The sequence below is a fragment of the Pagrus pagrus genome, assembly GCF_965226575.1.
Source record: "Pagrus pagrus genome assembly, chromosome: 14".
Classification (NCBI taxonomy): domain Eukaryota; kingdom Metazoa; phylum Chordata; class Actinopteri; order Spariformes; family Sparidae; genus Pagrus; species Pagrus pagrus.
In genome coordinates this window covers 8,824,216-8,840,762 of record NC_140198.1, presented here as the reverse complement: position 1 = coordinate 8,840,762, position 16,547 = coordinate 8,824,216, and the positions used below count along the sequence as shown (strand labels likewise).

The 16,547-nt window shown below is 39.0% G+C and overlaps 2 protein-coding genes across 3 annotated transcripts; one reads left to right on the top strand and one right to left on the bottom strand.

The window, feature by feature from the left end:
* Positions 1-94: 94 nt before the first annotated feature.
* kctd7 (potassium channel tetramerization domain containing 7) lies at positions 95-9,670 on the bottom strand. Of its 2 annotated transcripts, none has more exons than XM_084373346.1 (4): positions 9,007-9,670; positions 6,468-6,637; positions 3,641-3,840; positions 95-3,007 (listed from the first exon to the last, which is right to left on the bottom strand). In XM_084373346.1, exons 1-4 carry the CDS (start codon positions 9,313-9,315, stop codon positions 2,631-2,633), a joined length of 1,056 nt encoding a protein of 351 aa, XP_084229472.1. In that variant the 5' UTR covers positions 9,316-9,670; the 3' UTR covers positions 95-2,630. The 2 variants fall into 2 exon arrangements, with proteins under 2 accessions (XP_084229472.1, XP_084229473.1); XM_084373347.1 differs by having other exon boundaries at positions 3,641-3,819; positions 9,007-9,668.
* A 1,909-nt stretch (positions 9,671-11,579) lies between these two features.
* On the top strand, positions 11,580-15,422 carry myl10 (myosin, light chain 10, regulatory). Its single transcript, XM_084372947.1, has 7 exons — positions 11,580-11,643; positions 12,673-12,762; positions 13,258-13,333; positions 13,544-13,648; positions 13,737-13,815; positions 14,249-14,297; positions 15,202-15,422. The coding sequence occupies exons 1-7, from the start codon at positions 11,641-11,643 to the stop codon at positions 15,304-15,306; spliced, it is 507 nt and encodes a 168-aa protein (XP_084229073.1). The 5' UTR covers positions 11,580-11,640; the 3' UTR covers positions 15,307-15,422.
* The last annotated feature ends 1,125 nt before the right edge of the window (positions 15,423-16,547 follow it).

The window sequence follows — 16,547 nt, the reverse complement described above, 5'->3', positions numbered from 1 at the left end:
TTTTATTCACTTTGGTATCTATACAGTACTGATACTTATCTATACTCTCATAATACTAATACATATTTTAATAAATAAATGGACACATTGTGAAAGCATTTAAATTATTTTTAATTTTACCATAAATAATAAAAAAAATGACACATCTCTTTTTCACTACAAACAAACGCAAACAGAACTACAGCTTCCTAGAAGCTAACAGAAACAGATAAATAACAATATAAAACCATTTAAAACTTTGCAAACATAACGGTGTAAATCAACATTAGTAGGAAGAATGTAGCGTCTCTCCTGCACGATTTGTTCAAAGTGCAACAAAAATAAGCATGTCGGCTTTCTTAGTGAAGCTAAATGAACTGTTGCTTTCTAGTTTATAACTAAGGAGTTTATCAGATACTTTCACTTGAGGTAAAAATATATATATATATATTAGTTACAATCACAAGGTGCTCAGACTTCATCATTAACAGTAGGAAATAACATGTATCTTAGCTCTGACTCTAAACCAAAACGTCACTGAATTTCATAATGTCGTAATATTGAAAACGGATGAACGGAAGTTAAAGTGACATCTGAAAGTTTGCATTAGCGTGCGACAAACTTGGCTACTTTCAATCCCCTGTAACCTGGTGACATAAAGCAACCGAGTTAAACATGAAGCTGACTAAATGGACATCACCCAAGCTTTCTCAAGTCTTTAAAAACACACTCCTCAGGAGGTTGCATAATTAAAATATACTCTGTTTATCCAAAAGGAACAGGCTCACAATTATTCTGCACCCTGAAACAAAACTTAGTCCTAAAAAATACAGATTTGACTTCAGTTTACTTACTTACAATATTCAATATTTACTACAAGGTCATTTCTCTGAGTTCTGGAAATGTGGCGAGACACTTCTGAACCCGATCACAAATCAATCCACTGATGAATCAGTTAATGTAATAAATAATGACATAAATAATAATACTTTTAGGATATGACCGAACAATTGACAATGTTTTTAAATGAGCTCCACGGTCATGTCACTCACTTTTACAGCGACATCATGTCAGACTTCAGATTTATTTGCACATTTTTGCTTCAGTCACTTTAGTTTCACACACACAAGCTGGAACACAACAGACAGGCGAAGTCATGTCCCCTCTGGTGAAACACCATGTGACCTTATTTCAGAGTAAAATATGTGTGGAAGTGAACGGCAAGAGACAAATAAGTTTTTGATCACATCCATCTGTGCTAAGGTGACGTGTTAATTTTGGTGATGTGCAGTATATTGAGCGAGAAAATGTAGTTCACTGTCATGGTTTGGGTTTTTGGTTCAGTCATTTCCTGTTTTATTTTTGTAGGTTTTCTCTTCATGTGTCATGTTTTGCTTTACACTTCCTGTCTTTGTCTTTTTCCTGCCCTTTTTGTCCTGTTCACCTGTGTTTCATTAGGGACTTCATTAGGGTCTGCATTTTCTACTCGAGTGTCCTCTGTGTTATAGCTTTTGATCCGTGTGGCTTTATGTTTTTATTTCTTTCTCTTTAGCCTGGTTTTGTTGCCTGACTTTTTGTAAAACTTAACCTAATTTGTACTATTAAAATTGTTTAAGAGAATCCGAGGACAAATGAAGAGCAGGCGATCCGACAAAGAGTGAAGGAAAACCACCTACTTAAATACACAAGGACTAATTAACTAATGAAACAGGTGAACAGGAAAAAAGGGCAGGAAAAAGACAAAGACAGGAAATGTAAAGCAAAACATGACAGTTTTACACAACACTAACTGATATTTTACCATCTTTACAACAAATTATGATTGTCTTTACTTGGAAAATTAGCTTTTTAGATTGACAGTCATCTTATGTGTAATTTATGGCACAATTCAGACACGATTAAAAATGTATTTGTCTCTCCACATTGACATTGTTTTTTCTCAAATAAGGTCACATGGAGCACACCGGTAGGGGCGGGACTTCACCTCTCTAAAGATTTGAAGCCTTAAAAGACACTTCAGGTCAGGACTTTTAAAAGAGTAAATGCTATGTTTTTTCTGATAAATGAAAAATTGAGTGCATAAGCAAAATACGCACCATATTTTAATAATTCAATAAACTCGGGGATTTGGCAGCTACAGACATACTTGGTCTGGTTTGATCCGTAAATTTGTTGGCAGATGTTAGCAAATATTGGCTATATCCAGACTACTGTATAGCTGACATCAGTTGGCCAAATCAGTAGCGATGCAATGACTAATTGATTTAGTATTTTTAATAACCAGGAGCTAAAATCATACCAATATCCCATTTATCTCTTTATAGCCATTTGAACCACAAATCTCTGAAACCATTTTGGAAATCAGTGGCAATATCCAGCTCTAAGTAAAAGTGCTTTTCATTCGCCTGAATTTCACTGGAAAGTGTTGGTCTTAAATTGATTATCTTGTCTTTTTCATTATGATGTAAAAAAAATAAATAAATAAAAATATTTGGGGAAACACATGACGAGGATGATTTAAAGGGTCACATTTTAAGACATCAGCACAAAATATTGGCATATTCAATACAAAAACCAATATCTGCCGACTTATCGTAAAAATCCAACATCCATCCTTTTTCTTTTTGGTCCACGACTGCCTCCCTCCAGCTTCACCACCATGTGATCTTAAACTCATAGATGGGCCTCTTGCAGTAGTAATGGTTGATAAGGTGCTTGTCACACACACCGATGCACTGCTGCTCGGCAGTGATGCCGCGCTCGGACAGATCACTGACGATGCAGTGCAGCAGGTCGTAAACGTCTGCCACCGCCTCCCAAGGTCCAAAGGAAACGTCCACCTCGCAGTGATGCTCAAAGAGCTTTGCCTCGCTGTCCGAGCGCTCGAAGCGGAGAGAGTTAAAAAGAGGACGCTCGTATGGCGTGATCGGCATCTCCTCCTTGTAGACGCAGATCTTCAACTTGGCAAACCGCGCCTTTTTCTGCATGGCTCTCAGTTTGGCGATCTCCACGATTCGCTCCAGATTCTCTGAAATGAAAACAGTTGTTAACAAGATGTTAATTACATCAATAAATATACTTATCCATGTTTTTTGTACAAAACAAAACTATCTAATCTAGTTTTATTTCTTCTGACCTGAAATAAAATGGTCCAGATATATAAAACAACTCCTAAACTGAGGAGTCAGGTCTGTTTGTGCCATGTACTGTAAGGATGACCCATCCACACCCTACCAAGCTCTGTGTTTGCACGTCCTGTATGAAGCTCTCCTATTCACCTCACGTCAGTGTGAGACTGAACAGGTTGTGAACATTAATTAAGCTGTCACTTAACACTGTTTCTCCCTTCTGAGCAAACAAGAACTCACTTTAATCTTTGAGTTTGAGCTATTTTTACCTTTGGCTACAAATGCTGAAAGCTGATTCAAGTTCAATAAAAACACAGCGCTTGATTCACAAATCTTTGCCCATTGTATAATTTATCAGGGAAACCCAACAGGATATCAAAGGCTCCTGCAGTTTGGCTCACCGTGTACGTTTGGTTCAGAAGCCAAGGCATGTACCGAACCAAATACACCATGTACCGTAGAAAGTATTGTGAAACAGTGTGAATCAAATCTTCTGAGGACATCATAATCTCTAGTAATCCAGCTGCAGTTACCTCTATAGTAGGGCAGCAGATCGAGGAAGGCTTGTCGAACTTTCTCCCCTGTGAGTGGCTGAGTGTCCTCCAGGCTGTCCAGCAGCGGGCCGATGGCGTAGTACTGAGCCTCTCTGTGCACCGCTCGCACCCGGTCCCTGTGAGGGAGCTCACCTTCTCGCAGGAAGTTCAGGATGTCCCTTTGGATGGAAACAGAATCACTGGAACAAATCCACAAAAAAAATATATTCCTACCTGATGAATCCTACCTTAAAAACTTGGCGTCGATGTAAATCAAATAAGTGATTAAAATTTCAATGGTAAATTATGCTCTTATTGTTTCTCTATGACATGATTTACAAGACACATAATCTGGATTATTATCTAGAAAAAAGGTTTCGTATCGCCACATATTGGACGACATTTACGCTGATATAAATATATCTGTGAGAGGCCAATATCAGCCGATAATACACTTTAACTTCCCCTCGATTCAGATTGGAAAAGATAAAATCTGTTTAGTGGTGATTATCAAACTAATTTCAACCTCCAGCTTTTTCCTCACACATTCCCACCTGATGTGACTGAGCCAGCTTTCCTTCTTCTACTTTTGTTCTCAGCACTGTGTGAAAGTACACAGAGAACCACAGACAGCTGGACTTGTTTGTATCAACACACTTGGCCAGGAAAAGTTTTGTTCTGCTTCTCTGCAGCAGAACCTGCAAGGCTTGTGAACACTGAGGATTAAAATGAATGCAGAGAAACACAGAGAAGTCCTTGAGGAAAAGCTGCTGCAGTGAATAACACAACGGAAACCTGGAGGAAGATTTATCTTTCAGCAAGACAATAGTCTCAGAAACAGAAGGTTGGCTAAAAACAAGACAGTATTAATGCTCCCAATGAAAAGGCTGAGTACACCTGCAGCTGACCCGCCTCCTCCATTTTCCTTTTCAATTTAATTATATAGTTAGACATCTTCCATCTCTCGTTCTGTCTGTTCCCTTTTAAATCTTTAATGCACACCTCCTCACACATACAGACACAGAGGCATTCATACAGCGCTGACCTTACCGACGTTCCACTTCTTACATAAGTCCTACATCTTCACTCTGCTTGTTTTCACATTCATATTTAAAGCAATTTGCTTTTGCTTTTTAACCACGACAGCAGCGTGGCTCCGGGGATGCTAACGTTGGACGGTCGGTCCACCACTTAAATATCTTTCAAGGTTCATGGTCCCCAGAGGACACAGCAGAGGATGTGGTTTTGAGTGAAATGTCTCAACAAATAGTATTGGTATGAAATTTGGTCCAAACATTAATTTCCCCCTCAGGATGAACTGTATTAGTGATCAAGTCAAGATTTCACCCTGTCCAACAACCAAATTATTATAACCAAATACCTGCTAAATTAATGGCATTTCCTTCAGCCTCAGCTGTACTTTGTATTTAGCTCTACTGTTACAGTTACGACTTAAATATACACCGAAATAAACAAGTTTGCCACTTTCACATATCTCTGACGTCACAGTGTTTTCGTCTCGAGATACAACATTTGTCATTGTGAGCATTGAGAGCATGTTAGCATGCTGATGTTAGCATCAGAGTCTCAGACAATTACAACTGAACCCCACTTAAAGTCAAAATCCTTCTTTCAAACTTGGGGCGAATCCCTCTACTCTGACTTAATGCATCTGTAGATACCAGTATGTGTATTAGGCAGGTGAATGGAGTAATTACATATGTTTCCAGGTATAAAAATGCTGTAAAATAAAATGTATAATGGCGTCTGTTACCTCAGTTATCGCTTTCCCTCCTCTATTTTCCTCATTTATAAATGCAAGCAGGCTGCACTGCTGAGGGTTCACTCCTGTGTACACTTGCCAAAGAGATATAATTTTGCTATGGTCAGCTAAGTCTTTTGTTCACCTTCGGCTTTGTGCAGCTGGAACATTTGAGGTCCAAAAAACATTTCAACTAGGAAATTACGACCTCAGACTGTGACTGGAACGCAGCATAAGACCGTAGTCTTGTTATTTTGCTAGTTTAGGCTGTCAATTACAGTTAATTTAAAATTAAAAGTAATATTATACATTATTGTATTGTAGACTTTAGGCTGGAGGCAGCGGTGAACATACCTTCTTACAGATCTCAGGGAAGTTCTGTTCAGCTCTGATGAGGTTCATGATACAGAGACAACCCACACAGCTCATTATTTGTAATTACCTAATTACCTTTTCACTCAGTTTCCTCTGACTTTGCTCATGACTTTCCACTTGCCCTTTCCACTCCTCCACAATGCAGAGCGACACCGCCGTGTAACTAAAGGTTCATTGTGTAATTGTGGAAATGCAGACTGTTTTGGCAGCTATATACATCGACCAATTCTACCTTACTAAATATTTATATGGACAGATATATGTCAGCAGAAGTAACAAGTAAGAAAAGTGCAGCAGCACAGAAATAGATATGCAAATATGTTTACAGCACTGGCAGACGGCAGCCAGACTAATTTGTGTCAAAGAATGCCTGACTCACGGATACCTGTCAGATTATAATGAGTTGCCATCAGCAGATTTAAAACCACCTTGAGACTGCAGTGTGAGCTTTTTAAGAGGCTAAATATCTGTTTCCATTCACACACACTTTCTACTTACACATAACCCTCCTCTCCCAAGTGTTTCTGTCATACTCACAAGAAGATATTACTTCAGTCACTCCACAGAAAAACAACAACCATGTTAAATGATTGCGATAATAATGATGTTGTCTTCTTTTGTATGACTAATGAATCAATAGTAAATATATTGTTAATATTTGATATATTTAACAAAAGCGCTACTACTCACCCAAAATACGATCCATCCCGATCGATGAAGTAGCGTCCCTCGGCGTCCCGTGGGATGTAATGACGCCCGCTGAACATGGCGGCCAACATGGTGTCCTCGAATCGCCGCAGCGTGGACAGGCGAGTGGTGAAGTACGTGCCCCCGACATTCAGAGAGATGACCTCTGGAAACTTTACAATGAGAATAGAAAATAACATTATGAATTTCAGTGTTCAAATCTTCTTCTCATGCTTTTATTATTGCTCTTGTTTGCTTGACAAGATGCACACAAAGTCTGAAAGTAGCCTAGTTTTTGTTATGTGTTCTTGTAATTTTCTGTTGCCAGTCTACCCATTTGGTTCCTTCCTGTACATTGAATTGTTATATTCAATGGTATGCACCCACCTCCAGGGCAGGAGTTTATCTTTTAACCTTGTTTGTTTTACAATTGGAAGACCTAATTGACCTTAATTTGAATGGATGCCAGGGAGATGCTGCTGGCGCCCTCTGTTTGGTGGCTGTTACACGGGCTATATTTATATATACACACATTATAAGGGTACTGTTTGTCTACATTAATTTTACCTGATAATGGTCTGAGGACTGAAACTTTGTTATATATATGTAAGTCCACATGTTCTATAGTGTGCAGGATCTCCTCACAAATTATAGGACGTGAAGGGCAATTTACTATGTAACCACTAGGATGCACTGTACTATAATCTATCTATAACCATGCTAGTTGTTGGAGAGGTAGTTAACAGTGAATTTAACCATCCTAACAGTAGTTTTGCAGTGCTGTTATTTAACTACAATTAATAACAGATGTTAAATGAAGTGGTACAACTTCCTGACTCCCAATTTTCCAGGGAGACTATGGTTTTTCATTGCTCTCTTCCTGTTTACTCTCAGGGTCACAATAATAACACGTTTTCAAATCTTTTTCCTCTTTTAGTTATCATATCCTGTTTCTGCTACTGTACAGCGAGCCCTCGTCCTCCTCAGTAAGTTAGAGAGGGACAAAGAAAGGTAGGGAGAAAGAAATACAACATTCAGACACCCTTGAAAGAAGTATTTCTGTTTCTTAGAGAAAAAAGGGGCGACGATTCTTTCTGATGATCACGGGGGTCGCACCGATGTCAATCACCACTGAGAAAAACAGGGCGGTGGTGCACACAGACTATCTTAGAGGCGTAATGGATGAATAAATCAAAAAATGAGAATTTAGTTCAAGCCAGAGCTTCTAATTATTCTGCATTCTTCCCTGAGAATTTACACTAAAATTTGAGGTATTCAACATGAATTTGACATTTAAAATCACCAGAATGAAGGCGACAAAGACTCTGCAACTCTAACGTCTCTGGGGGAGGACACCCAGACCTCTATTCTTGACATCTCATGGTTGGTAAGTATGTCAGGTTGTTGTAGCTTACGTGAGAGACTGAACGTGCTGCTCTGAATCTCTCGACAGCCACCAATTCACTGTCTGACCACAGAAGTAAGAGGATTATTCTGCGGTGGACCTGTAGATCCATCAGCAGGCTGGAGTCACATGGTTGCTCATTAACTTAAGTCATGTGACAGCCAATCATGACAGGTCCCTGCTGGATTAACCGACTGACAGATATCTGTATAAATAGAAATATACAGATACAAAGACACAGCAATGTAGTGTAGTGTAATAATTTGGTAGTAATGTTATATATTGGTCACTATGGTCATAATTATGATTGTTTATGGAAACTTGAAGGTGCAATGTGTAGTGTTTTTTATGCCTAAACAAACTTAATAAATAATCTCTCTTCATTTTCATGGCTGAATAAACTGAATAAACAAACTGATTGTGAAGGACAACACAGACTTCCATTTTACTTTGTTTATATTTGGCGGACCCCGCCACCTTTCTAGATTCAAACAGTCCTCTGAGAACAGCTTGTTTATTAGTTAGTTATGGAAAAAATAAATATTCCTGAGTTTGTGCAATTACCTCATTAATATGATCTGAATCTGAAATCATTAGAAAATAAAATGTGTTAAAACATTCCTCCTATGTCGTTATGGTGAAGAAAATATAATCAGAAGAGAAAGATCTTCACTGACTGATGTTTTTGTACCTAAACAAACTGAATAAACAAACTGTTTGTTGTCATGACTGAATAAACTGAATGAACAAACTGACCTTAAAGGACAACACAACATCATACTGTTTTCCTGTGTTTATATGTGGCGTACCCTGCCACCCTGCTAGCTTTTCCTCTGAGAACAGCTTGTTTATTCAGTTATGGAAAAGATAAATATTTCTGAGTTTGTATTTTTACTTTATTTATATTGTAAGTTTGAATTTCTTCTCCAAAACTACATTGTGCCTCGTCACTGAATGTGACAGTGACTCAATATACTATCTGTGTATTTGTACTTTGTTTAGAGTACTTTCTGCTGTCACTGGGTAATAAATCGTTTGTGTACGTGGGGATGTGAAGTATTAGTGCCTCTTTATGTTTGAAGCTAAAGTGTTTGCTAGCTTGTGAGCTGCTTTAACGTGACTTTAAAGGGGGCCTACCTCCTGCTCCTGTGTGCTCAGCGCGGAGCGGAGCGGCTTGCTCAGGGTGAAGCTCGGGGTCGGGGAGGCCGGCTTTCGGAACTCGTCCTCCGCAGAGTCCGAGCTGGACATGGCATCGCCCGGTTTCTCGGTGTCACCTGCGGCCGAGAATACCACCATCACTCTGGGTAGAGGCAGCGTCCGTCTCTCCTGAATGAACCTCCTCACCCTCGTCGTGGCGCCGGGCAGCGGGCTGAAGGACAGCGCCTGGCGATCCCTGCCGCTGCAGCCCTCGGAACCGTTGGAACCGCTCGAGCCATTCTGCTGCATGCGCGCGGCGAGCCAACCGTCGGCACAGACCAGGGGAGGATAGCACGAGCCACAGCGCGCGACTGTACCGACAACAACAATGCGGGAGCAGGGCGGTGGGGCGCGAGCAGCCGCAGGGACACACCTCGCTCTCAGAGCGAAAGCGGAAGTGGGAAATGTCCGCCTTCAGTGGGACAAACTTCGGAACCACAGGTCCGCTGAATGTTTTATCCCGAACGTTAGCCGTCCGCTCTGGGCCCGAGCTGTCCTCGCTCATACGTGCTGTGACGTGAGGTCCACACCGTCATCACGTCAAGGACAAGGAGCGCTCTCAGCCGCGAGGGAGTGAAGTCAGACAGACTCCGCTGTGAGATGAAACAACAAATAAAGTTGTTTAAAAGTAATCTGATTACATCAACGTTTCTTATTTATGTCATAAATTGTTTCTTATAAATTGAAAATAAAGAAAAAATAAACACAGATTTGATGATTTCATTTCAAACACCTTTATTGTCAAAATGTTACGTTATATTCTGATGTGAAAAACAGAACAGTTTTAAAAAGATAAGTGAGTCCAACATTTTAATTTCAGTTTTTTTAAATAACATTACCATGACACAACACGACTGAGACACTTAAAATATTTGATAAAAACTAGTTTTGCTAAAATTAGAAAACCATTCATAGGTCTGTAGTGACATTAGTAGCCTAATTTAAACATTTCAACATTTTACACAGTTTATATTCATTTCATTCCTGACTTAAAGGAGAACAAGGAGAAGACAATAGCTATGAACTGCTATGGTCATGTTCTAGCTAGCTAGCTTAAACACAGCTGTCATAGCTTGTTGTAGCTTATCTTCCCATATTTAATAAAATGATATCGGATCCAGTTAATAAAATGGATTTAATTCAAGACAGCATGTATTTTGTTATTGGCAAAATAGGACTCCTTATCAAAAGTCTTCAGAGCAAAGTATAAGCATTGTTTTAGGGTTATTTTATGTATTCCTTGATTACTTGATATTCATTGCAAAACTTAACTGTCCCAATTAAGTAGATGTCTCAAAATATCTGATCTGATATTAAAGGTAGGCAAAGTATTAAAAATAATTTTCCGGCAGTAAATGTTGGCCTAGTGGAGTATCAAAAGTAGGCTACAAGGAAAAGTTATTCATAAGACATGTATAGTACCTGCTGATTACCTGCGTGGTCCAATATAGGAATCTTTTTTTTTTTTTTTATCGAATTACCATATAATAAATACATTTGTAAGTAAAAAGACATAAAATGAAAATACACTTCTTTGGCTCTGAAATTATCAAATGAATGTAGTAAAAAGACATTTGTCTCCAAAATGAAATGTTCTTGGTTGGTGCGTTGACTCTCTGACTTCACCCAAAGGTTCAACCCAGAAATCTCTCGCTGTGAGGCGGCAGTACAGCGTTATGTGTGTTAAATTGAAAGAATTTCACAAATGACCCCAAATAGTTTTTTCTCATTTTGCTCTCCTTCTTCATTTGTCGCGTGTTTGTCCATCTCAGCAATCACAGACTGACCAAGTCCCATTTAATCAACGTACACAGCTGTGTGCACACATGCGCACTTGTGCACACAGTCCATGCAAACACTATAAATGGACATAAAAATATACACCTGCTTTAGATGACATGGCCGTAGTCCAGATCATGCGTCTACCCAAAAGTTTCAAGGTTGTCTGGTCACGAGTTAGAGGTACAGCTGTGTGACAGAGTCACACTGTGGACGCTTACAAAAGATGAATCTCAGCACTTTTCCAAAAACTCAAGGTTCAGCACAAGCTTTTTTTTCACACTATAGAGTAATTCAAGTCAAATTAACCTGCTCTCCTTCTGTCCTGAGCTGCTCTGTGATTCACACTGAAAATTGATTCATTAACAGGAAGACTCAAACAAAGCTGGGGCCATAAAATCAAATCGTTTATTTACCCTGCAAAGGTCTCTATAATTCTTAAAGCCTCATCTAACCCTCAGGGGGGTTTTTATTTTATTGTCGAGCTAATGTGAATGCTACTGTGAGCTAAGATTAGCTTGGATAAAGCTTCAGGTATGAGCATTTGTCCGTGGCCCATATCTACCCTGTGATGACAGCTCCCCCCTTCAATACAATGGACAACAATAGAAGTTTTATGGATGATAAAGATGGTTGTGAAGTGTTTGTCTCTATAAGGCAGGAATACCTGGAATATTGATCCACCCACAGTTTTCTAAACTTAGCCCAGGTGGCTGATGTGGTCCAACTATATAACTGCAGAGAGAGACAGAAAAATTATCTCTCAAGTCAAGAAGTGCAGAGAAACTCGTCACCATGGTAAGGCTGTCCTCCTTCTCCTTCTTCTTCACATCCTCCTTTGTCTGTCTGCTCTCCTCACCTTTGTTTGTTCAGGTCTCTTCTCTTGGATCCGTCATCCGAGGACTCTGGAAGAACATCCAGTTTATACCTGACAGTTAAAGTATGGATAAGATTAGATATTCAAAGGTTGCCGTCATGGTTAAATCACATAAATGTTAAGATGCACTCTAGATAAATGGGAAAATGTGCTTTTGTTGCTCTCCGAGGGATTTCAACATATGTTAAATCAGTTGGCAATCTCAGGATGTTTGAGAGGCGTGGGTGATAAATATAAAAAGGGAACCAGCTCTTTGCGGCGGGGCATCAGTGCACAGACAGTCGTGATACATTTATAGTGAACAGAGGGAACTTCACCATGTTTTGTCCATTGGAAGGGCACCCTGAGGAGCTTGAGTTCACCAGTGGGTGACAATACTTCCAGCCTATATGCCTACAACGCTGACTTTAAGTATTTTGATTACATGTGAATGTATCATCTAATATTATGAGGTTTAGTGTCACATTTAATCCAGAGTTTTCCAACTTGTTGAGTTGATGTGGATACATTCAATACGTCAGTCTGATTAAATTAAATCAACACAGACTAATACTGTACATAAACCTGAGGTGTTTAGTCAATTATCATACATAAAGTCAAGGAGGAACATGTTTTTCAACTGTTTATTATTTAAGTATTAAACATAGAAGTAATGCATCTCAAATGTGTATTTCTGTCTCCTGTAATAAGTCGCACATCTAGCTATTTGATTCATACACATTGACTCAACATGACAAAAAAATTTGCATTAGGTCGAAATGTAACCCTTTACATTGAACATATGTAGGCGAATAAAATAAAAAAATTAAATTATGTCATTAAAATACAGCTTCTGAAGAACTGACGAACTCAAGAAGCCTCTTGGATGAAACGAGTCCACTTGCCGACGATATAGACATTATTTGCAAGAAGGCTAACCTCAAGCAACCTCTCTTAAATCCTCCCATCAGGCACCGAAGAAGGCGAAGAAGAAGACGGCCGAGTCGGGCTCCAATGTGTTCAGCATGTTTGAGCAGTCACAGATCCAGGAGTTCAAGGAGGTGACGTGACATCTACAATCTTTACAAGTCTTGTATCATAAATAATTTTGTCGGAGCATAAGAGACTAAAGTAAAGTAGACTTCTGCTTTAAGTTTGTTCCACCAGCTGTAAGATACTTGATTTATCATGAAAGAAACACTTTCCCGTGTTGAAGGGTGAGCATCATTGCAGTTGGCAGTATTTTTCTACTCGATTCAAAAAACAACAGACACGTGGCTTGTGCTGGAAAATACTTGTTAAATCTGCCTCTGGTCTTTATGCTAAGCTAGGCTAACAACATCCAGACTGTACTTAATGCACAGACACAAGATTGAGATCAATCTCCTCAGCTCACTCTTACAAAAACATATTAATGTAGGCCTATTTAAAATCAGCTCCATCACCAACTAGAGTATTTAAATGAAGATGTGAAGTGAAGATGCTTTAATGTCACAAAATGAAAAATGATCATACAACTTCAGAAAAATGAAATCTCTGTGTGTCTTTGGCTGCAGGCCTTCACCATCATGGACCAGAACAGGGATGGTTTCATTGACAAGGGAGACCTGAGAGACACGTATGCTGCCCTGGGTGAGCCGCCTCTTACTGTAGGCTAAAAAAAATCAGGTTTTAGAGGCCCGGGTCCCAAATAGAAAGGCTCTACCAACATCAGTCAAAGTATAATAAGTATTTCCTCTTGCTAAGAAATCTTTATATTTTATCTTTGGTGTTTGTTCGTTGTTGTGTGTCTCGCCTACGTGTAGTGGTGTGAATTTTTGATTGACAGCGTTGTTTGTTCAGGTCGTCTGAATGTTGGCAACGATGAGCTGGATGAGATGATGAAGGAGGCTCCTGGCCCCATCAACTTTACCATCTTCCTGGCTATGTTTGGCGAGAAGCTCAAAGGTTGGTCAGGATTTCTGTGAACTACAGCTGGATTCTTCAATGACACAACGAAACATACATGAAACATCTTTTATTTGTTATTGTTCAGGAACCGACCCAGAGGAAACCATTCTCAACGCATTCAAGATCTTTGACCCTGAAGGAACAGGCGTCCTACGAGGAGAGGAGTGTGTATTTTTCTTTATTTACAGTACTTTACGACAAGACAACAAGACATTGTCATAATGATAATGCTACCATGTTGATGTTTAGCATGTTTACCATCTTAGCTTTGCATGTTAGTATTTACCGATTAGCACAAAGCACCAAGTACAGACAAAGTATGCTAAAGGGTATTTTTAAAGATAATTAAATGTCGCACTTTTAAAACCTTTCAATCAAATGTACGTGATGGAGAGACAATTAGAGTTTTAGTCATATTTACACATAGTTTTGTGACGATAGCTTTATTTTATGGATAAATCGATCTCTATGTATTGTTGAAGATATAGCATACCATCATCAGCAAAGTAGTTGCAAAAAAAAACTTTATTAGAGTCTCATTTGCTCAAATTATAAGGGGAAAAAGTAACATGCAGTGTGATCGTTTTCCTTTCACAGCATCAAATACCACCTTATGTCTCAGGCCGACAAGTTCACAGAAGATGAGGTAATGCATGTCCGCCATCTGTTTTTTGCTTTTTTTTTTTTTTTACCTCTGACAGGACGATACAGGGATCCCAGCATAATGAAAGGGTTACATATCAGTGATACATACTGTACGTACTGTCCTGCCAGGTGTGTTGTAATTGTGACACAAACCAAAGCAGAGCTTGCATACCATGCCGTGTTGTGGTAAACCATAGATCAAGTGTTGCGGGAACCTGCTCACTTGGTGGAATTTTTTGAAAGTTGTGAAAATGTGAAGCAAAAGCAGGAATTGTTGAGTTTCAGTAATATCGTATCTGATACACCTAAAAGTGATACCTGAAAGTGTGAACAGGAACGTAGGCAGTGAAACTGAATCCCAAACCACGGAGAATTAGTTTCCAAAATACAAAATCACTGAGGGCTGAACGCAAAGCGGTTTCACTCTAGTTGCCAGCTCGGTCACACGCGCTGATGCTGCATTTATGTCATATCATTTAAACCACGATCAACAACTGAGTCGGAAAATACATCAGCCTTTGTCTTGCAAGTCAGAGCCGAAGATATCTGGAATTTCTAACGGCAACAACAGCAAGGAGATGAAGAGGGAGAGAAAGTCCCCAGACTCCATTATAAATTCACTTAATTTTGTGAGTCGTTGAGTTAGAAGAAACTTTATGAACTTTTTGAAACGCTGTCAGTGACAAATTCTTAATTATTTGGGCCTTCTTGTAAATTCGGCATAAGTTGTAGCCTCATTTTTAGGGAATGCCACACCCCCCTTGGCACCCCTAGTTCCCACAACTATGGCAACGATATCTCCCGCTGTAGTAAAAGTGTAAGTTAAGTAAGTAAGTTCATTTCAAAGCAGCCTCCTTGAACATAAATCTGACTTTTTACTCTTATTCCACCTCCCTTCCTTTAAGGTAAACCAGATGTTCACAAACTTTCCCCTGGATGTTGCTGGAAACCTGGATTACAAGAACCTGTGTTACGTCATCACCCACGGAGAGGACAAGGAGCAGGAGTGAAACAGCCCCTAACAAACCCTCAAATCACCTGTCAATCATCTGTCATCTGAACATCCTCACATTGATTCTGTCTTGTTTCACCCACAATAAACGATAAATGTTTCCTGTGTTCATTGCTCCTGAATGAGCTGGTCCGTTAATACTGGGTATCTCGCTTATATTTACCTAAATGTTGATTAAATATGTATCTAACACATTTAGGTAACACAGCTGGTGCCATTAAATACGTAACTCTTATTTTTACTTTCATATGCAGTGAAACACAGAGGTCACCTGTCATTAAAGACATTCATTAACCTGTTTTTTTATTAAACTAAATTAACTAAAATGTTCAATGTATGACTGTACTAATAAGAAAACCCTTGAAATCCGGTTGATTTGCACTGAAAGGCAGGTCTTAGTTTTTCTACCACACTTGCAGATATATCAGACCATATCATCTTCAAAAGTGAGTGAACATCGACCACACATGTGACTCATGATCTACAACAGCGAGATCTGAAACCTTATATTTTAATTTGCAACGCTAAATTAATATCTGCACCGGCTGACACATCTTCCTCTTTCAGCTACAGACCCAAAGATAAAAAGTAATGCTAGACTGTAATTATCAAAAAAAAACATTTGTCCTGGTAGGCTATCCAAAACAGTGCCACCTTTTTCATCAATCAATCAATCAATCAATCAATCAATCAATCAATCAATCATTTTTTATCTGTATAGCACCAGTTCACAACAAACAAACAAACAAACATCTAATGACACTTTCCACTTGGAGCAGGTCTAGACTCTTTATGTTTTAGCTAGCCTACTATTTATATTGTGTGACAAACCTAATAAAGAGCTACTTAAATAAGTCCATGATTAATTAAATACATTAACGTATGTGATTTAAAGTAGTTCAACCACATTAAATTATCTAAATTCCACTGATTAGATACTAGCCTACTCCGCTAATGTTTAGCAAGTTAGCTTATAGAAACACAAGCTAGTTTTGTTGTTCCCCCTCCCCCCATTATAATTTAGTGTTTAGTTTTAGCTACTGTTGTATTTGTACTGTGTGACAAACTCAATAAAGAGCTACTTAAATAAATCAGTGATTAATTAAATACATTAACGTATGTGATTAAAAGGTAGTTCAACCACATGAAATCATCTAAACTCCACTGGTTGGATGCTAGCCTACTCCGGTAATATTTAGCGAGTTAGCTTATAGAAACATTAGCTAGTTTTGTTTATCC

Excerpts from the sequence above, each read along its gene's own strand:
- kctd7 (XM_084373346.1), bottom strand. The coding sequence starts at position 9,315 with ATGCAGCAGAATGGCTCGAGCGGTTCCAACGGTTCCGAGGGCTGCAGC. Across the intron at positions 3,841-6,467 it reads CGGGATGGATCGTATTTTGG|TGATTCTGTTTCCATCCAAA; the intron begins GTGAGTAGTAGC and ends GATTTGTTCCAG. Across the intron at positions 3,008-3,640 it reads TCTGCTGCCCTACTATAGAG|AGAATCTGGAGCGAATCGTG; the intron begins GTAACTGCAGCT and ends TTTTCATTTCAG.
- myl10 (XM_084372947.1), top strand. Across the intron at positions 12,763-13,257 it reads AGATCCAGGAGTTCAAGGAG|GCCTTCACCATCATGGACCA; the intron begins GTGACGTGACAT and ends CTTTGGCTGCAG. Across the intron at positions 14,298-15,201 it reads ACAAGTTCACAGAAGATGAG|GTAAACCAGATGTTCACAAA; the intron begins GTAATGCATGTC and ends CCTTCCTTTAAG.